Raw genomic sequence first — 22555 nt, forward strand, 5'->3', positions numbered from 1 at the left:
TGATATAACAAGAAACTCTTGTTATTTTTCTCATCAGAAAAATACGCATAACGAAATTATTTTTCTCATAACAAGGTAAACAATTTGTGATATTATGCAAGTTATGCAGCACGTTGCTGCTCTTTATGTGCTCTCAAGTGTTCATGAAGGAATTATTCATTATGATCTTATTAGTCAAAACTATAAGAGATGTGGTGACATGTGTCACTGTTAATGAGGAACTGCTAAAATGAGGACTGACACAAGCACAGCGAAGTGCTGTTTTAACTGCTTTTCACTTTCTGATTGTTTGGAGAAAATCCATGTAACTTACTTGCTGATGTGCATGGTTGTCACCATGGTTACACATATATGCCTCTTATACAGATCACTTCTTTGACAGTTCATGTCCAGAAGGTGGATTTAATAGTGGTTTAGTTTTTGAATTCTAAAATCAAATGTCTGATATTAAAAATATTGTGGTTGGTCTGCTTTGCTTTGGTCTGTTTGTCACAGTAAAAGCAGCTCTTATTAGAAAACGTCATTATAATGAATTTCATAATAAGGAAATACATTTTATTGTCATAACAAAAAACTTCTTTTTGTTTAAACAAGAAAAGAAACTTTTTTTGTCATCGTGGCAGCAATACACTGCTGTACTGAGGCAATTAAGTCTGAAAAGAAAAAAACAACAACTTGTGACCAATGGAAGCAGAAACCAGGCTGAACACTAATCACGTCATCTAAGTGCATTTGAACACCAGTGTTGTATAAGTGTTGAGCTTTTTGTTTAAGTTATAAGTGCTGTAATTCAAACACTTTATCTGATTATAATAAAACTTAGAAGAATGTTGCATCTCTCATCAGTATGTTGCCATTTACACAGGTTAATCAGTGGAGAACCTCCACATTCGCAGAAGTAAACTGGAAATTATTATACATCATTTAAAATGAGTGACATTTCAACATACAATGCAGGTGAAACAAAACATGCTCGCAGCTAGTTGCTACGTAACTGATTATTAAGTCACACACTCTTTTACCTGTTGGTGCACCACAAGTCACTTCAGCAGTTATACTGCTAAGTGCTTATCATTAGGGAGCAGTATTAGAATTTGATTTGTTTATCAAGATATAATTAAGTGTCTCTTGGCCCAAGGCAGCAACTAATCAAAAGTAAAAACCCCATGTCATGTGTCTTAAGCTTCATTAGGCAGCTAATGGTGTCATGTCAAGAAACCCAAGAAACCCTACCAGCAACAAAATTTTGTACACTGTAGTGTTTATGGTGACTGGAAGTTCTGAAACCACAAACTAGATGATAGTACAGAAGAAGAGAGTTTAATATGAAATGAAAAACCAAGCTACAGTAGGAAGAAATGTAAAATATTAAGCCATGAAAGCTCAGCTAAAATAGTAAACATACAGTGGATTATATGTACACAGACTGTAAATATATTCAACAGTATTGTTGGTGAAACACTGATTTCACAAGTCACAAATGACTCACAAACTATCTGACACTCCTGTAGAAGTATGTTCATTATATTTGGATGCAGTCATGTTTAATTCTACTTTTTTGAGAATCAAGGAGGAGAACAGTGAATTAAAAAGTATTCACAGTTTAAATATAATCACAGTTCTTAATTATGTTTTCAATCACTCCGAACACTTAAGATTTTTTTTTCCTTTTAATGTTTTATTCAGTCTGAAGAAGTTGAAAACATTATCTCAACTTGGAAGCTTATTGAATTCTTTTCGCGATATTGAGAACAGCCTTTTGCAGTTTAAAGAGACACAGCGGGTACTGAAGCAGAAAACAGTTTGGGACATTATGGTCAGCAGTCAAATGGAGCATATAATTGCTTAATTGACTCTGCTAAATATCATCTTTGGGACTGTCCAGATTGAGCTATCCTAGATACATTATTTTGGGTACCTCTGTGCTAATCGTAAGTGTTTCTACCTTTCAGCAACAAAGTGAACTTTTTGGGTCTAATGTGCAGTTTTGGTGTGGACATTTGCATATTAAGCATCATACAGCTTCAGATTTGCTTTGGTGGTCTTAGCCTGTTTAATCAGTTAGTTAAAATCTATGATGTCTGCCATGCTAAATAATTTATCTTTCAAACGCTACCCAACACTTTCAACACGGCAACTACTAGCATCTGAGTGCATTACACCTTATTAGAAGAATATAAAACAAAAAGGTTGCCATACTGTTAAAGTGACAAGTTTTTTTAAGGTTTGTTGAGAAAGAACACAAACTGAATTTTAGACATTGCATGATTGTCATACAAAGTCTATGGAAAGTCATAAGGGGGCACACATAGACATGTATTCACACATGGGGGGCACAAACTGAGACATAACTATCTCAGAAACATACGTATACTGAAGATGCGAGAGCTTGAAGTACAGAGAATGAGATACTGGCATTCACACAGGCTAAAACTCCACACACACACATGCTTGGTGCGTATGTTGCTAGCTAGCTTACAGCTAACATCTGCACAGTGAGTATATTGCCTGCTTGGAGCGATTACAGAAACAATCCAGCAGCAAAATTTACATATGTTACACGAGGTGAAAATTTGCTTAGCATTCTTTCTGAGCACACTTTTGGGGTCATTTTGGTTAAGGTCATATTATAATTTAAGTAGCTCATAAAAGCAAAGCAGAATCTGTGAGAGAATGTTATTCTCTGACTTGATGTTTGATACAAGGCTGAACTGAAGTGAATAGTTACCTGTTGAACTGTTATGAGCAACAGAATTGCACTTAATTTGCTTTGTGGTGGACTATTCCAATATAAGCCCGTAGGTGTCATTACTCAAAGTCATTGTGCTCATTTGATTACTCCTGTGTGACAGATGGGGCCTCTGTAATAAACCGGAGCTATTATTTATGGAAATTACTTCATGGGCAATTAGCAAGATGTGAGCGTGGGCTGATAGTCATCAAAATGATTTTATTTTCTGATTCAGAGTATACAATGATGTTTTTGCCTCCCTTCAAAAAATACATGAACTTGAAGTGTCATTGCAGGCTCTTTGAAGACGACATGGATAATTAGAGTTGTGCATTGTGTGTATTTCAAAATGATATTTATCAGACAAAGTTCTCTGTAGATATTTTTGACGAACTGCACATACATTTTTGACATACAGGACTGGAATATTAATTAAGTACTTCAGCACAGCTAATTAACAAGATTTGGGTAAAGGATGAATAAATCAATAAATAAAATTCCACAAGATCTAAAGGAAAATTGGAACAATAAAACCTTAATAGGGTACTTAAAGGTGATTATGTACAGAATGTGAGGATAATGCGTGTTTGCCTCAGAGTTCGATTTATGCCTCTTTTGGATATGCAGTCAAAATAAAGATTTCATGGTCAAGTTTCAGTGAAAACATTTTGCAATCGTCTTTGAACCCAGCATGAAAATCTCTATTTAAATGCATATTTTTCACAGAAGAGTGTTGTTGTATTCTAGGAAAAACACAATGACTCATATCTGCTGACTGTGCTCAGATAACATCTTTGAATCCAACATGATATCATCGTTCCTGTAATCGATCCAAAAGACAAACTGCACAGAAGAATTATTGAGCAGACATCAGTATCTAAACAGTAAAGCACTGTAACTGGACGGGTCATCACAAGCCAGTTAGATATATGTAGCAGTATAGATCTTCCTCCACTGTTATTTCATTTCTAAATATGACGTAATCCAAGTGCACACAAAGATGATCAATAATCTGCTTCTAATGGTCAGATCAAAAATGAAATCTCTTTATAATTTGTGTAGATTTATAAACCCTGTTTGTGACGGGAACATTTATTTTGAGAGAGAGAGAGAGTCAGCTGGCTGCCTACATGTTCTCTAACTGAGAACATGTTTTGAACATAAAGTGGACGTCAATCACATCTCATATGTAGACTAACAGAGCCAAGTTCTCAGTCACATGTAGTCTGATAATTACCATCTGCTACTGAAAAAAGCTATTGCTATTTATATAAATATCTACTTGCATGTTTTTGGTCACCTCCGATGTCCAATGAATACTTAAAGGGGCTATATGTAAGAATTGTGAAGCAATTTACACATATTAATCGTTTTTTATTGCCAATGAGTGAACGGGTTGTAACGTAACTTAAAAAATGAGACCTTCCCCGACATTCTCGGTTGTCAATATCAGCCTGCGGACTGATTTCTATGTGAAAGACTCAGTGCTGTACTGTGCTAATGCTGCAAGTTGGAAGTCGATAGTTCTGAATCAGTGTTCCCGACTTCCAATCTAAATGTGTCCCACTGCATCTCTGTGGACACCAACACTACCACAGCTGATTTAACAGATTAACACGCTTTAAAAGAGACGGGAGGAGTAGGCTAGTACCGCATGCTCGCAAAGACTTCTATCAAACACAAATCAACTGAAAGGAAATGGCAATCACTAAGTTGTTACAGCATGTTTCACAACACAGACACTACATGAAGTAGAAACTGATGAAAAGGTCATTCTGCTCACTGTTTACTGTGTGCGCCACCATATTGACTGTGATGTCAGGTGTGTTTCTGTCGGCGAACTCGGCCTAGATGGATTTTGCCCGAGTTTCTGACTTGTAAACTTGAAAAGAAATATCAAAACCAGTCTCTGAAATGTCAAAAATAGTGAAAAGAAAGAGTCCAAGGTTACACCTTCAAATTTTTTGTTGTCCGATCAACAGTCCACAATCCCGATATAACCTGAATGTGAAATAAAAGAGAGAAAAGCAGCCAAGCCTCAGTTTAGTAGTATAGAAATTATTTGGGGTGTTATTTTTAATAATTTTAACATCTGCTTTTAACTGAGCTCATTAAGTAAGGGGGGTCCCTATGGCCTAATGGTTATGGCACATTCTACATATCAGCACCACCCACAGTTCAATTCCTGGCTGGGAAGGCTGTGCACCACACCCACACCCCCACACCCCCACACCCCCACACTCCTACCCCCAATGCTTCATGTCGGTTCATATACCGATGTCAAATAATAAAATAATAATAAAATAGCTCATTAAGCTGATTTTGCCAATAGCTAAATCCTTTCATGTGCACAACATCAGAAAAGCTAATATGTGATAGTCCTTGAAAACCAAAAAAAAAAAGCAGAATGAGCTGTAGGGCTGCAACTAACAATTATTTTCATTATTGATTAATCTGCTGATGATTTTCTCGATTAATCATTTGGCCTGTAAATCAGAAAATAAATTAGATTTTTTTAGAGAAAGTGATGTTATCAAATGTCTTTGTCCAACTAGCAATTTAAAACCCCAAAGTATTCAATTTACTACAATGTTACAACAAGAAAAGCAACTATTTATCACATTTGAGAACCTTGAACAATAGATTGTTTCAATTTTTTACTTAAAAATTATTCTCAAAATAGCTGCAATTCATTTTCTGTGAATCGACGAATTGACAAAGTGTGCTATAGTGTGGAAATTCAGAGGTCGACTAAAATGAAATGAAAATCATAGAAAAACTTCATACTGCAGCTGTGATGTCAGATCTGAAGTAGGATAAACTCCCTTGTTACTATCAGGCCGTTATGAGAACAATCAAGTGATTATATCAACATTATAGCTTTTTAATGTCTATTTGGTGGATCCACAAGATAAGTTCTTTATGTTGCTGTGTTTTAAAGCGCTGATGTTCCCTCTAAGAATCTTCCTCTCTCCACCCCACTGAAATAGAAACACGCCTCAGTCATTTGCTAGCGCTAATTAATAAATGATATTTCATTGCAAAAGCTACAAAGCAGATGAGCAATCAATCCGAGTTGAACGTATTGCTCCACTGCTAATACGATAATCTCTCACCAAACATATTGTTACAGCTGGAGTGTAAAAAAGAAGCAATTAGAGAATGGATGGACAAAATTAAACTACTATATAATACAGCTCTCTTAACACTCCGGCAATATTTTAATTCATAATACAGAAATTATTGGCCATTCATGGACTGTTTCTACTACTTATATATATATTTTCTCTGTCCTCATGTGATTGAAACTTATCAGTTGTTGTTTATCTGGGGAGACCAGCTTTTTAACGGCACATAAACCTTAAAAAAAGCTCTTATTCAGTGTGTGCACTAGTTTAAAAAAAAAAGTCTCCAGCTAATTAGTGATGTCTCTGGTGTTGTTTTTTTCATGGAGAGAAAGGGACAACAGGAAGGGAGAGTCCTTGGAGAAGCATGGCGACATGATTAATGTAAATGTATTTCTTTCATCATACTTCCACAGCAGTGAGGGAGTGCAGACAGCTTGGAGGCTCGGTGCGGGTTGGCGTCATGCCCGTTGCCTGTGTCCCGCACTGGGCATACCCCAATGTGGTCGTGGGCATCGCCAACCTGGCCTCAACACTTCCTAGTGGAATTTGGGTTCCTGTAATGTTTGAGACACACAGAGGGAAAGACACGACAGAGTTTGTATCCCTAAAATATGTATGCGAAGCACTGTTGAGGATGCAGGAGTGGAGCTGCTGTGTTCCTCAGCAGTGTGAATGTGTCTGTAATACAATCAAAAAAAGGATGAAATTGATTCCCTTATTGCATAAAAGCTAAAACCACAGAATATAGAGGAAGTTGACACCACACTCCTGAATTTGTCAGCTTCAGTGCTTGAGGAGGGCAGTCCATGTTTTGGAGCAGAAATAAAATAAATGTTTTAGGGACTCTTGCTTGAGCAGATTGTGGAGTTTTATTGCTTTGTTTCTGTTTATGTATATTTTCTCCCACTTCAGACTCTCTCCCACATTAGCATATGTTTGTATCTTGGTTCAAACTGATAAAATGTAATTGCTTCTAGTGTTTGAATCTGCGTGGTTGAATGTTTCTTTCAGTTTAGTGACGTTTTAGTCACTGGGAGTTATAACACCCAGCAAAGCTTTGACAACTTACACAACTGTGTGCACAGTTTGTCCTTCGTTAAACCATTGTATGCTTGTGTAACAAAAGCCATCTGCAAGCTAAAGAGAAAAAAAAAAAGTTTCTCACACTTCCAATCTAACAATAAACAAAATGAGCACAACTGAAAACTTAAATTTTGTCAACACTGTCAAGTAAACTGCTGCTTGTCCAAGTAAGCTCGAATAAGATATCCTGTAAACAGCTAATAAACTGTAAACTAGCTCGCTAGTAAAGATTGCATCAGATTGTGAGGATCTCCATCTCTTGGGAATCAAAATACATGTTGTTGTGGATATTTTGAGCGATGGTTAGCACCTCAGTGGAGAAAAGTGGACACGAGCCTTTGATGTCTTAAAGCTGAAAAAGTTTATTTAAGTACTTGATTAGGGAGAACTGAAATGGTGAACATCGAAGTCATCTGCAACTCGGATGCTGTCTCTTTCCGTTCTGTCCTCTGAAGGTCTGAGTCCTAGTCTTTATCAGCCTACAATATGAAAAATTAGTCTAATTGGTTCACTAGTTTCTAAACAAGGAACTGCATTTTACCCGTGTCAGTTCAGGTCACGTTGCATGAAATTTCAGCAGTTTTGGTTTGAATGTCTGAATGTGTCAATAGAATCTACACTTCCACCTACCTGTGTTGTCTAGGACAGCCTCCTCCGACCTTGGTGACTATGGCAATGCTGATTTACCCTCTGTCAGAGAGGTTTCTGCTTTCCCCAAAACATCACGGCCAGCTGGAGTCTCAAGGAGAGGAGAATATGTCTCCTTCCTGCTTAAGAATTACAGTGTGACCTCAAGGCCCAGGCTTGACCCAATGTAATCCAATTTGTAACCCCTAAAGATGGAAAATTCCATAACACATGTAATTGCGATGCTGTCCGCTCCAAATCATAAATGCAGTTTTCTGAATAACAGATAGCACTTGCTTCAAAAACACAAAAAGCTAAAAAAAAAAAAAAAAACCCATCCCTCAGCCTTTAGAACATAATGATTACAGCAGAAACAATAGCAGCACACCTGCTCTGCAGTGTAAGCCAATATTCTTTCATGTGTGCTATAACTAATCATAGCTGTTATAAAACTTCACCTGCTGAAAACTTTATCGGAAGAAACTGATGTTGTTTCCATCTCAAACCCAAGAAGTGCCCACTTAAACCTTTTGGATTTATTTTGGAATTACACTTCCATTACACTTTCTTGAACCTGTGGTTCAGTGAAACAGTGTGTTAACTGGGATACATCCCAAGGCCATCAAAACACAATTAAAATGGTCAAAAATGCACTTTACTGTCATGTGCCAAGTCTTAGCATAGATATTAGCATGAGCATGCAAATAACCAACAGTGTTAAGTGTGTTTGTGTGTAGCTGTGAATACCTCGTAGCTCCAAATGCCTCCTTAAAGGGTCAGTTTACTAAAATCACAAAAATGTAGTATCCCACTTATCCCTAGTGGTTTCAGGCCATGCACATAGTTTTTATTTTTATGTATTCTTCTACTGTCAACTCTGCATAATTAAGAAGAATGACCTTTCATTCAAAGGATCAAAAAAAGAAAAAGAAATTGGAAACACTCAACAGTGCCTTTGTGCCAGTGCAATGTGCATTTTACAGAAATAATGTCCCAGATACTCAAGATAATCCACAGGCCTAACTTTGAATACTATCCACTATATTTCAGCCTTCACTGCAATAAAGACAGATACAAATACAATGGAAACCGCTTATAATGATCATGGTTACAGTGATCAAGCGCTCCTATGGATCAAAAAGCTTGGGACAGAATCATTCCTATACAAATGCTGTTTAAATAATTTGCTTATAGTAATCAAGTAGTTCGCTTACAGTGTTCATTTGGGATCTTTTCATACATGACAACATATGGAAAAAGATTTAAAACTACGGTAATTCTATTTTTTTTTTACCTTACTCCCATCATACATATATGGTATGTGCTTAGCGGCTGCAGCACCATTATTGCCTCGCGGTAACCCGTCTGCTTCTGGTTACCTGAGGCTGGTGCTGCATGCACGTTGAAATCCTGACGGGAGAGAGAAAGTCATTTTCTCTAAATGAAAAACAGAGTCTCCTTTATGCTCATGACAAACCAAAATGCCAAAAACGAGCCAGCAAAACAACAAATGTTTGAAACAGCTGTTCTGTATTCTGAAACAGTCAATAAAATTCAGTAAATAGTGAAGCTGTCTGTTTCATTACTTTATATTCATGTAATAAATAAACAAATGTCAATTAGATGGTAATCTGCATGAGAAATAAAGAAAAAGAAAAAACATTTGGTTATAATAATCATCTGCTTATAGTAATCAATTTGACCCAGACAGATGTGATCATTATAAGCGGTTTCCGATGTAAAGGTAATGTGCGAGATTGAACTTGCAATAAAACCAACGGAGCATTCAGTGAGTTAATGAATTTAAGTTGAGGCAGTGAAAAGTATACATCTCAATATTTCACCTACTCTACTAGAAAAGTAGGGCTCCTAACAAACCCTGGCATCTTCAAAGCCGTAAATCTCTGCAGAGAGCAGTAAGTGGTGTGTCACAGACGCCCCGACCGTGTTGACAAATGAATATGTATGACTGTGAGAACCATAACAATTAGCATTAGCTTTCATCAGAATTCTGGGTTAAATTACTCCACTCATGAGGCTCCTCAAAGCCTTTGAACATTAAAACACTTAATTGACAAGGAGGATGGGCCACTACAAAACAATCGCACTGTAGAGATGTAAAATACAACAACTTATCACAGAGTATCACACGTATGATCAAATATTAATGTCATACTTATTTTACTTCCAATGATAGTAATCTAAATAGATCTGCACATTCGTTGTCCTTTTTTTTAAACCATAGATGGTCTCTAAAGTACAGACCTACTTCATATTATAGCCACATACTAAATATACATATTATAAGCTTAAAACCCATTGACCTGAACCGTCTCCTAATTCTATACTGTATACCAAGAATATATAGTATTTCCTGTTTGTGCAGTTAAAAGAAATTATAGGATTTTGGTGGGTTTAAAGTGTATGCCAAGAGATGTTAATCAAACTAAAACTTTGTTAAGCTACCGCCGATTAAATGTGACAAAGAGTGAAAAAAATCTTTTCCCCAAATTGTTTAGTTTTTCATTTCCAAAAACTTCCCAAAGCTGTCCATCCACCATCTGCTAATATTTTAACTTTTTTTTTTTCCAGCTGTTAGTTGTTCCTCCATTTCCTTTGTGGATTGCATGCTGTTTATCAGCAGCACACTCAAAACTCAAGCCAATTTAGTATTATGCATATGAACATCTTTGAGTTCCAGCAGTCTAAATATGGAAACACAATCTTTGTCATCACCTCATTGAAGGGAGAAAAAATTAGGGAGACAGTTGCCTACAGCTGGAGCCTGTAAGCTGTCACACCTGATGTCAGTCAGTGCTTGTTAGAGGCCTCTGTGTCTTCTCATGCGTGGTTCAGACTACATGATATTTTTGTCTGATAAAATGTCACCGTGTCAAATTAGGCAATTATAGAGTCAAATTCTTACTGTGACTTGGCCAAGAGACATGACTACACGTTGATACCCGAACAATCATAGCTTGCCGTATTTCATGACCTGTGTGATGTCATCTGAAGGACGTGCCAGGGACCGACTTCCGGTGACATGAATGTGAACAAACAATGGTGTCTGAAGCAGTGTGTATGATACTGGCTGTCTGGTTGCCATAACGCCACAAACCTGTCCTCCTGAGTAGCAGATGTGCGCTCTGTTAACCTACTGGTCAACATCACGGAAAGTCTTGACGTCATGAGGCGTCCCAGATGCATCATCTGTTGTTGTCCACTATGACTACACTACAATGATCAATAATTGCGCCTGATGCCCATTTTCAGTTGGGTCAGGCTATTATCAAGCTGATATCGTGTCTTCTGAACCTGGCGTTAGTCTGTGTAATTATTTTGGCTAAAAAAGCAAATAATTTTTGTTAGTCTATTGTTGCAGCTTGAACTTGTGAACGTATGTAACCGGGTATATTTTTAAGTAGTAGTGGCTCCTATGAGCCATTGCCAGTAGTAGTGGCTCCTATGAGCCACTACTACTGGCAATGGTGGTCTGCCTGTCAGTGGATCCACCACTCTGGTCTTGACCGAAACATCTCAACAGCTATAAGATGGTTTGCCATGAAGTTTGGTACGATCATTCATGGTCCCCACAGGATGATGTGTAAAAACTGTAATTATCCTTTCACTTTTCATCTGGCACCATAATCAGGTCAAAAATGTAATTTGTCCAATACTTTGATATTGCAAAAGCAAGCAATTCCCATCAGCCTCAACTTCACTTTGTGTTTAGTGCTAATTAGCAAATGTTAGCATGCTAATACTCTCCACTACTGTAAGATGGTAAAGATGGTAAACATTATACCTGCTAAACATCAGCATGTTAGCATTGTCTCCGTCATTCAAGAGCAAGTTAGCACGCTGATGTTAGCATTTAGCTCAAAGTACGGCAGGGCCTAAATACCTTAGACTCTAAGGCTACGTTCTAATTCTGATCTTTTTTTGTGTTGATGTTTCACATTCATGTTTGCACCGTTGACATCCTAAACTACTATGCATGTGCAGATTTAGCTGAAACATTAGACGCATGCATACAAGATGAGATAGATGAGAGCAACACATCCGGGTACTTTGCCCCTGTGTCATGCTCCCGCCACTTTTTGGGTGAAAATAGTCCCTCTCATTGACTGGCAGTAAATATAAATTCTGGGGTTTCGCCAAGTTAACAGCACAAAATAGGAGAACCATATTGCTTTTTAGCTATTAGGAGCCCAAATCCTCTGCACAGTCTGGCAAACAATTATGTTATGTCAATTATGTTATATGAGTCACTCTTTTATCACTTTTATTATCATTTATAGGCCTAATTATTCTTTTTATTTATGATCTTGTGCTTTATCATGTATCCTCAAGACATTTAGCTATTAATAAATATCTTCATTTATCCTAAAAGAGGTTGGTTGTTTTGTTTGAGCAGCAGTAAACAGGTTAGTGTTTGGGACAAGAACTCACAGTTATGAGACTGATCCACTGACTAATTGAGAATTAAATTCAAACTTAAATGTTTCCTCTGGACATTAAAGGTTACTTCTAGGAGATGCTGCTCAGACGAGGTCGTGTTTCATATTAATAAAGCGTTATGTCACAATATTTCCAATGACCCCCGTCTCCTCCGTGTTTATTTTTACCAGCCTGTGAGGTGCAAACACTGAGTGATGACGACAGGCAATATGTGCATGCACAGATAAGTGAGATGTTAAAAAAGGAAAAAAACAAAACATGAATTTTGATCTGACCAGTGGTCGCATAGCTAGAGAACAGATATAGATCAGATCTAGGACCACATACACAAGTGGTCCAGATCTGATATAAAAAAAAATCAGATCTGAGTCTCTTCAGTATATAAAGTGTTGCTAAGTCTCATTACCATCCCTTTTATACAGCTCCATCGACTCATGTTTGCCTTGTGTAGAAACCTCTTCTGTGACCTTCACGAAAAAAAAGCCTCAAGCACGAAACTGCCAAATAAAGCAAACTAACACTACAGTATGACGTGTTTATAGATATATTCATGCTGTCTACCTGTCGATTCTAAACCCTCCTCCTTTTGACCTCTGAGCTGCCTGTGTTATTTTTAGAAGTATTAGCAGCTGATTATGCAGTTGTGTTCCCTTCCGGGCACTAACGAGGTGTTGGGGGCAGCAGATGAGGCCAGCCTGGCGGACCTTCAAGTGTTGGCAGTGCAGAGTAGCGCAGGATGTTCTGACAAGCACATACTGGAGCTACACAGTGCTCTGTCTGAGGGCTGAGGCATCTGTTCAGTGCACACACGAGTGAATCTATGCGCAGATACACACACTCTTAAGAAAAAGCACACAGCCACTCATGCGAACACAGACACACAGACTCGCTCACTCACTCAGTCGATAAAAACGTCCACTACCGAGGCTTCTAGCATTACTATTAGTTATCTAATTATAATGTATAATTGAATATGAATATTAAATGACAGCATGGCTGGACTAAATAGTATCATTTTCCCAAATCGGAATCTAATTAATAATAACATGAAAATTTTAATAATCATAAAATTGGATAATGACAGAAGACAAAGCAGCGTGAGTTTTCATATCGGCTGGGTTAGTGCGCTCAGTCTTTGTGCTAATCAAATACACGAAACACTACTTTCTCCAACTATCAGTCCAAGAAGGAAAGAGCATATTATAACTAAATCACTCAAAGTAATTCACTTTACAATGTATAAACTTTTCAAAGTCACAGATGTTATGGGAAACCAAACACTGACTGAATGCAGTATCACTCCACTCACGAATGCATCATCTCTGCTGCTTTACCCCCCCCCCCCCCCCCCCCCACACACACACACACACTCCCCCCCATCAATTTGTCTGCATCTAAGAGCTATTTTAGTTTGTTCCAAAGCAACCCTCCAGCTGTTATTTCCCTCAAAACATAAAAAATGGAATTCATGAATAAGTCACTGAATAGAGATTAATGAAAAGAATTTTCAGTTCATTGTGCAGAACAAATTCATTCATATCTCTCTGCCCTTGGCCCTGCTGTAGAGTGAGCTCAATGTAAAGCTACTGTGTACTAACAGGACACACAACGAGGGAGGTGGGAAACTGTCCAACAATGAACTCTGCTTACGCTCCCTTCAGCATCCTTTTCTAGCTGCAGGTTCAGTGTCTCCATCATGTTGTAACACTGACATGCTCTGTCATTTCAGTGTCTTTTAACTGCCTTTTAACTGCCTAGCTCCCTTACAGCACATACTTTAGTACAGAGATACTCAAATACAAGTCATAGGAGTCCACTTCCCAAATTTCCACTGCATTAAAGGTCCAGTAAGGGTTCATTATCAACCTGACACCTTCATTGTGTAACCAAGTGAGCATAAAAAGCTGTTATGGCCAGGCGGAGACACTTGAGGTGTAAGTGTTCATTAGTGAATTTTGGGGACAATTTTGTTCTAAATGTGTATGTTTGGTGTCGTAGCGGTGTGTTACATCACCACTCTTCAATATGGACAGTTTCATTGCAAATCAAGCACAATGGTTTTGTGTTTCCGTTGGGCAAAATTAATGCAGATTTCTCAGTCCATTCATCCTTAAATGCACCATTTTCACTGTTTTTGTATCATGTAGTTTTGAACAAACTGTTGAACTTTTTCAATCTTGGTTTCAAGGTTTCAACCTTGTGAACTGCAACAACCAGCAGGCAGCTGAATGAAGAGAGGTGTGGTGACGTGATGTGTCAGTAAAAAGAGATTCAGGTCTGGATGTGGAGAAATTTTGTTCATGGTCTGCATTAAATTGTTATTTATTGTTGAGTATGTATACTTTAGTAGGTGTACTATAAATTGGTATATTGTATGATAGTATATTGGTAAATGTTAATTTATTCTGCATGAATACTGCAGATGTTGCAGTCTAGTGTAGAGTTCAATCAACAGAAGATTTAACAGATGATATTTGCAAGTGTTTAAACAAGCAAAAACTGGTTCCAGCTTCCCAAATGTGATGATTTGCTGCTTTTCTGTATTTTATATGACTTCAAAACTGATATTTTTGGATTGTCGGTTGGAGAAAATGAAGGCATTTGAAGACGTCACCTTGGTTTGTCAGAACTTGTGGAACATTAATCAATAGGTAATCAGAAGTTGCAGCTCTTCTTCAGTGGTCGTTCAGGAATTCTGCACTTTTTTTCCAACTTGATTTTTGAATTACACAAAATACATCTTTCGGCCAAATATTTTCCTGTGCACAATTAGTCAGGCACTTCTACATCAGTTAGAGAAAGTAACAAGGCAATAAGTATCCTGCAAATCCTTCCATATTTTCCTCCCCTTTCCTTCCTTTTTTTTTACCAGCAACCCTGAGAGAAAATAACTGTGCTTAACAAACCATGAAAGTGTACTGACAAGACCTGAGAGGCAGTAAAAGAACAGGAGTTTAAAATTAAGTCTCAATTTGAAGGACTTCATTCCAAAAAGAGACGCTCAGCACCTTAAAAATATGACAAAATAACTTCTGGCATTAGACGTCCAACTCACTAAATTAGTTTTGAAGTTGTTCACTAACTTTAAACTTTTCTTTGTCAGATAGTGACATTTCAGGTGTGATGTGTTGTTTTGTTTGTTTTGAGAACTGTGTGAGATGACATTGTTGTCCCAGAATACATCTGAGGGATTCTGAATGAAAGCCTTTGATTTCATCCAAAGGTGGTGATAGATGGAGCGAGGATTACTGAACCTGACACTTAACTGTTTTTGTCATCGGAGGAGACAAAGCAAAGCTGGCTTGTGTCTTTACTACCTGCTATTTATGCGCTGATCGTATTGTCAGGAGTGTTGTAAGTCACAGACAATGTAAGTTATAGTGAAGGAACATTAAATAATCTCTAGCTTTTATCTAACATTACCTCTGCTGTACCAAGGAAATGCAAAATCATCAATAGTAGCCAGTAATTAACACATTAATTAATCATAGTTACATTCTCACAGTATACTTCCCAGTTAGACCAAACACAGGGGTCAAGTGAAGACGTCATATATCAATTTCAGAAGAACATTTACGTTGCCTGCCGCTGAAAATTTGCAGTTGAAATATTTGAAATGGTTTAAATTTTTTAACATATTGAATCTTTAATGCTTTTGCATAACTATATAGTACAACATAAACAAGTTCAAATGTTTTACAGTGTTCATTCTTTGCTTGTGAAATGTTATGTAAGGGTTAGTTGAAATATTTAAAGATAAAGTATCTACGTTTTTTTTTCTTATAAATATGCACCAAAGTAAATCTTAATGTGGAGAGATGTTGTTTAAGGTCCTCTGTGACTCAGGCTCATTGAGCAGCCTGGTAACAGTACAGAAATATTCCCCTCTCATGTTTTTAAGTGAGCCTTACCCTTCTAACCAATCACAGAAGGCCAAAGTGAGGCGGGAGATCAGGCCTGTCAGTCAATACGTGTACGCGCTTCTGTCCAAGCTAGCATTAGCTGCTGGAATATGTTGCTATGGCTAACTCATAGGCTAGCAAGCTCCCGCTACCTGCATATGTCGAATCTAAGAGCTCCGTTAGTTCCTGAGAATAAAAAATCAATACATGTGCACAATCACCAGGATGCAGATGAACGGCTGGGCGGAGTGCAGCTGAGCAGGGAGAGGGAGGGGAGAGAGGAGTGGACATTTGCTTTTGAGTCCCATGCTAGCGCTGGCTTGATTTCCAGGACTTGCATATTGTAGCTTTAAGGAGTCAAAGTGTCAGATGAAGCACTGAAAATGTTAGAAGTTTCTGTTTCAGCATCAAAATCAGTTGACGTGAAAGTGCTGTAAGTTGCTGTGTAGGCACTGCAAGCTGTTTAACTCTTATATAAAGAGTCTGTGGTGAAAGCAGATGGAGTGGCAGGCTCTGAAAGTAGTTGAACTGTAAGCTGAAGTGTAAGAGAAGAAAGCGGTTTAAATGTCAGCTGATGTAAAAGTAGAAGTTAAAGCAATTAAAGTGAAAGTGAAAGAGCTGAAGACTGTTAAAATGTGTTCACTGTAAGCAGTTGAAATATCAGCTGGTATGTAAGCAGTGAGAGCAGTAAAAATGTCTGAAGAGTCAGCAAAGCTGGATTTGATATCTGCTATGACACACTATTTCCTTTTACTAACATAAGACATAATTTAATTCACAGAAAATGTATTTTATAGAAAAGGAGCATTAAGTAATCTGTGTTTTGTGTGTAGTAGCTCTACAGTGCCAAGAAAATGCAAAAGGATATCCAGCAGTCTGTAATTGGTTGAAATTATAGTTACATTTTCACAGTATGCTGTCCAATTAGACCCCAAAGAAAGGTCTAGTAAATGTGTAATACATCGCAGTATGTAGTTGTACTTAAACAATACAAATACTGCATTGCTCTGCTTTCTCCAGCTGGCTTGAAGACAAAATGTTTCCTTACTTTGTCCTCAACCACTGGGCTGTTGAAAATGTGAGTAGGTGGAGTCAAAGGTGTTCTGAAATCAAATTATTGGCAAATAATATTTGTACCACATCTCGGTGACACGAAGGCAATTCTCTATAAAACCGCTGCACTGGTCAGGACAGCCGGAGGACGAGTGTGACAGGGAGATAGCGAAGGCTCTTCCCTCTTCGCTACCCATCGAAGGAAGGTCCTGCCAAGTCAGACAGCAGCCCTGACATTTCAGTTTCTGCCGCCCTGCTCTGCTTGCCGGGGACTTTGGAAGCAGTAAAGGAAAAAAAAAAAAAAAAAACGAGAGGGGAGGGGGATTATCTGTAGTGTTTGTCCTTCACTATCAGTCTCAGGTGCATTCAAATGGAGAGTGATCCTCCCATTTATGTCCCCTGGCGAGATCAGGCAAGCTCAGGCACGCTCATATGTATGAATTGTGACCTTAGCTTTCGCCCTTCTTTTCATCATAATACCGTAGCTGAGGGGCAGAGTGCTGCAAGCGATAACTCGGAACATTTACACTTAATATTTAAACTCACACACCTTCGCATTAGTTCTTTTTTTAAAGGTGTCGGTAAGATTAATGTCACCAGATCCGTGACATTTGAGAGCCATTTTTTCCAATTACTATTAAATGTCAATCATGTCAATAACGCATGCTGATTCTCTTTAAAGCTGATGTAAAATCACTCTTAGCTATCACACTGAAATTAGGATTCAGATAGCAGCAGGTAGAGCTGAATCATTTGGGGAGGATGATATTAAATCTTGCTTTGTTGGCCTGACACTGTGAGAGAGATGCAGTGGCTAAACCCCATTAGTCATTTTCTGATCGTGATTGCTGGAAGTTTTCACAACCCTGAGACGCCCCCCCCTCCCCCCCTCTTTAATTAAATCTGTAATGAACTACCTGGAAGCAAATACTGAAGCAAATGTGAGCAGCCAATGAGTTGTTTCCTTCCGTTTCGTTAGTCCCTGCAGGTTGTTTCCTTCAAACATACTGTGGCAACCTGCTTTACTCTTTAAATAGACAAAATACCACAAAACAAATAGCACATTTTTTAGGAGGACATTCAATTTTTTTAGACTTTGTAAATAAGTAAACAAACACGGCCAATAAAAATGACATAACAACTGTGATTGTTTTAAATGTACAAAGTTGCACAGGTATTTTTTTATCAGTATTTGAAAATATTCAACAATGAAAGTTAAATCAAACAGTAAGAATAAGTAATAACAATAATTAATATCAGCAATAACTAGACTTAAAATCAGAACTTTAGTTGTTTTTTTTTTGTTTTTTTTTACTGAAACACCTGAGGGAAGCAAATCAAAAGAGAACCCAGAAAAAATAACCACTGAAGTTTAGAAAAGAAGAAGAAGAAGAAGAAGAGAGAGAGAGAGAGATCACAAAATAAAGTCAAGACAAGCTCATACAGGGGTCACTCACTTCATCTGTATGTACAGCACATTCGCTCCACAACTGTGCAGGACAGCAGTGATGAAAAGAACAGTGATGGAAATGAAAACTCGTCTCCCCGGTTGACTCTCAGGCTTTTTTTTTTTTTACAGCCTTTAACATCAGAATTGGCAGCCGTACGGTTCACACGTAAAGGCGAGGTGAACCAGAAAAACAACAGAAACAGGAAAACCCATTTTGGAGCTGGCTAGCAAAAGGTGCTTTTTTCCTTAAGCGCTCTTTTTCCCTTATGCTTGTATTACAGTCGCAGAACTGACAGTACCCTATTTGTTACTTTGATTTGAAAGGCTGAGAGGACTTAGCAAGCATTGTCCTGTTCAAAAAATGACCTAAGCATACATGAAAACACAACCCAACATTTCTTTCTTTTTTTTTTAAGAAGAAAAATGGTCCCTGGATGCATAAGACACTGCCACTTTCCTGCCACCTCCTGACTTTAAAAACATCATTCAAGCTTGTTTCAGCGAGAAACATGACATCAACATTAGTTTGGAGGTGGATTCGAGCATCACATTTCATGTTTGTCTGTACATTTATTAATATTCATTACAATTCAATCCTTATAGTAAAATTTACTATCTGTCAAATCTCACCAAAAACACATTACTGGAAAAGAGGGAAATATAAATGCAAAGAAACCTTTGGTCAAAGAGTGTACTCACAAAGGAAAAAATATGCAATGACAAGATTGAAGGAAATCATTCATCACTCAAGATTAACGAAACAACGAAATCAAAGAGCAAAACTCAAGTGGTTTTCTATACGTTTCTCTTTCTAACAATATGGCCCATAGTTCAACCCTCCTCCAAATACATTTGGGTCTGCAAGTTATACTGGTTTCCTCACAGAGGAAAGAAGGAAAGAAAAAGGTGCTCTTTTCATGAAAGTCATGTTTGTCTTGATTGTCCACAAAAAAGAAGTGCCAGCAGGAAGTAACCCCGGCGAAAGGATATACAATCACAGCGTAAAACGACAACATCCTTTACTGGAAAGGAATTGAGAGTCCATAACACGCTCCTGAAAAGACTCTGAACCTGCATTTAATTGGTGTTTGCAATATTTGACTTGTGTGTGCACATGAATTGTGCAAATGTGTCATTAACCGTCTCAAGTGTTGGGTGGTGGTCAGTCTTATTCGGAGACTGTCTTATCCTGTGTTGCTTCGTCCTGCAGGCAGCTCTTACGGATGATGGGCAGCGGGTGGGCTTCTGTATTGAAGACCCAGTCCTCCAGTGGGAGAAGGTCGTCATCAGAGAAGAGCAGGTAAAGATATCTGAGCAAACAGGAAAAAAAAAATGCATCAAAATTGATGGAAATTTGGGAGTGTTGAATTATTTTATATTAATTTCTGTTTCTGCACATTCAGCACATTTAGATGCATTTAAAGTAAGAGTTTGACATTTTGGGGAATGCATGTACTCACATTCTTGATGAGAGTTAGATGAGAAGATCAATACTCAGAGCAAATAAGCAACAGCCAGCAGCTAGTTAGCTTAGCTTAGCATACAGACTGGAAACAGAAGGTAACAGCTAGCTTGGCTCTGTAGGTAACAAAATCCACCTACCAGCACCTCGAAAACTCAATAATAAATGTTATATATTGTTTATTTAATGCGTACAAAAACAGGTGTGTAAAAATGACAAGTTGTGGTACAGTGACTTCTTCCTCACAGTGACAACATGGCTCGAGGGTGTGTCATTTGTCATTTTGTCTCTGGTTTTTGTGCAGATTAAACAAATCAGATACAACGTGTTAATTAGTGAGCTTTACAGTGCTGGTAGGCAGATCTTGTTAACTTTGGACAGAGCCATTCTAGCCGTTTCCTCGTTTCCAGTCTTCATGCTAAGCTAATTGTCTCGGGGTGGTAGCTTCATATTTACTGTACAGACCTGAAGGTGGTGTCAGTCTTTTCATCTAACTCGTAACAAGAAAGTGAATAAGTGTATTCCCCAAAATGTCGAACTATTCCTTCAAATTTTTCCTTCAAGGTTACAGTCAGCCGTCTGCTGTAACCTGACTTCAATACCTGGATTTGTCATGTATACACATAACCATGTTTGTAATCTGGTTTTTACATGTACACATGTGCATGACAAAGACTTCGGAAGACTTCAAGTGACAGCACAGCGGGGCAGTAAAAAGGGGAACGCATTACACGCAGCGATATATGCTTGTAATTAACTCTGACTAAAACTAACACCATGTAGCCTCGAGTCAGGTTCTATCAATGAATATTTGACTTTTTGTAAAATTTTGACTCAAACTGAGGGAAAACTACATGCTCACATTTTCAAGGGAGGAATCTGATTACAGTCCTGCAGCATGTGTATGCAAATGAATCGGGTTACCACAGTGCATGTGAATTTGATTTGTCAGAGTGACCTGGTTTCTTGTGTGTGTATATAAACATATTAACAGTTGACCAAACTGTACAATGTCACAAATATTTCTGACATCACTTCTTTATTCAACAGGATATTTCTGGTAAAACGGTCATTCTTCATCCACAACACCAGATACTTTCTTTAAGAAGTATTCCTCTGATGGTAAGGTCTTATTTTGGAGTTATAGGTGTTATTCTGTAGCTTCACATTATTTCTCTTCTCAGCATCGACCACATTTAATAATCAGAACCACAACTGTCATGCAAGAATGCTTTGCTGTCTCAATCTAACACGACTAAATTATTCACTAGAGTAGTTTTTTGTCATGATTAGTTATTTCAGTTTTAAAGCGTATGCACATTATGGATGGTGTAACACTAGTTGAGCCAGCAGTCTAGTGTTTAAAGTTGTCTAGTGACTGTCAATCTGAATATGGTTCCTGATGCCCCTGTCTTCTACAACATGGCTGTCTGAGTGGGTTATATTGCTTAATGATCCAAGAGTGAGGGGAGGTAAGATCGAGGCGTCTTAACTGCAAACCATCTATTTGCCATCCATGATTCGTTTAGCAGAAAAATGAAGAAATTCACATTCAAAGATGACTCCTGAACACTGGAGCAGAGATTGTGTCTCATTCGCAGCATGAGTGTGCATCACAGACAGAACAGATAATAGGTAGAGATGAATCCCACAGCGTTCAGTATCAGAGCATGTACTGTATTACTCTCTACATCTGTTCTCTCCACAACTCTCAGACGGTTTACACATGCAGATTGTAAAATGCCATTTGCCACATTCTCTCTTACGAAAGGGGATGTTGAGAGGAAATAGGACTTACTTGAGTGTCTCTGAGAGGAAGAAGCTCTGCTGCATGTTGTCGTGGCTGACTGTCATGGTGTAAACGTCTCGGATCCCAGAGAAGCCAAACTCCACTCTGCAGTGCTGCTCGAGGGCCTGCCAGGAGACACAGAGGCGGATGTAGATGGAAAAGTTTAAATGTGTGCAAGTATTTTTAAAGTAAAGATCACTTCTTGCAGTTGCCAGCTTGATTGTACAAACTAGAATGAATAATACTTCATCTATCCGTGTATATTCATTCAGAGTGGCCCAAGAATCTTATAAATTGCACTATAGAAATCACAGGGCATATGAGTAAAAGACCATTGGGTATTCTTGTAATACTTTATGGTGAAGAAAGAATCCCTCACTCAATAACTGTGTGTGCATGTAGACCTAAAGAAATAGTAAATGATGGAACTTGTCAAGCCCCTCAGCTGGCGACACAATTGAAGTCCAAGCAGTGCTAAATCTGACAAGGGCTAATGGAGAGTGGCTGAGCTAGCCAAGCGGATTAGCACATTATTACCCCTGCTATAAAGGGCTGGCTTATACGTGCTAATTAACAAAGACCCCAACATGTTAATGCTTGATGTTCATGAAGAGAAGCGTTGTGCACTGCCTTCAACCTTTGTGCCCGATAATTAGAGGCCCGTCAAACTCGTCAGCCTGATCTCTCCACTTCTGTGCGCACTAAATTAATGCTAAATCTATCATGCCAGCCCACCACAGTTTACTACAGCTAATGTCCCATCTATTCCCACATTAATAATGGTGCTCCCTACACAACCTTCACCTCCTGCTAGTGGAACTGCTTGATCTACAAGCTAATGTACAGTGCCACACAATATCAAGGAAGCT

At 38.2% G+C, this 22555-nt stretch overlaps 1 protein-coding gene and 1 long non-coding RNA gene across 10 annotated transcripts in view; one reads left to right on the forward strand and one right to left on the reverse strand.

Moving 5' to 3' along the window:
• Positions 1–22555, forward strand: part of LOC122986998 — a 127158-nt gene that overhangs the window by 87973 nt on the left and 16630 nt on the right. For 3 of the 6 annotated variants that reach the window (XR_006404428.1, XR_006404430.1, XR_006404429.1), the window contains exons 3-4: positions 19646–19735; positions 20948–21019. This is a non-coding gene — a long non-coding RNA (uncharacterized LOC122986998). Of the gene's footprint in view, positions 1–19645; positions 19736–20947; positions 21746–22555 lie in introns of those variants that run through there. The other 3 variants (XR_006404427.1, XR_006404424.1, XR_006404431.1) reach the window with 3 other exon arrangements.
• The window catches only part of LOC122986994 (mannosyl-oligosaccharide 1,2-alpha-mannosidase IA), a 200292-nt gene continuing 195869 nt past the window's right edge, over positions 18133–22555 (reverse strand). For all 4 annotated transcript variants that reach the window (XM_044358569.1, XM_044358568.1, XM_044358566.1 and 1 more), the window contains 2 exons: positions 21696–21811; positions 18133–19745 (listed from right to left, as the gene is read on the reverse strand). In XM_044358569.1, coding sequence (XP_044214504.1) covers positions 19604–19745; positions 21696–21811 — 258 coding nt within the window. In that variant the 3' untranslated portion in view covers positions 18133–19603. The remainder of the gene's footprint in view (positions 19746–21695; positions 21812–22555) is intronic.

The sequence above is a fragment of the Thunnus albacares genome, chromosome 8 (assembly GCF_914725855.1).
Source record: "Thunnus albacares chromosome 8, fThuAlb1.1, whole genome shotgun sequence".
In the NCBI taxonomy this organism is placed as follows: domain Eukaryota; kingdom Metazoa; phylum Chordata; class Actinopteri; order Scombriformes; family Scombridae; genus Thunnus; species Thunnus albacares.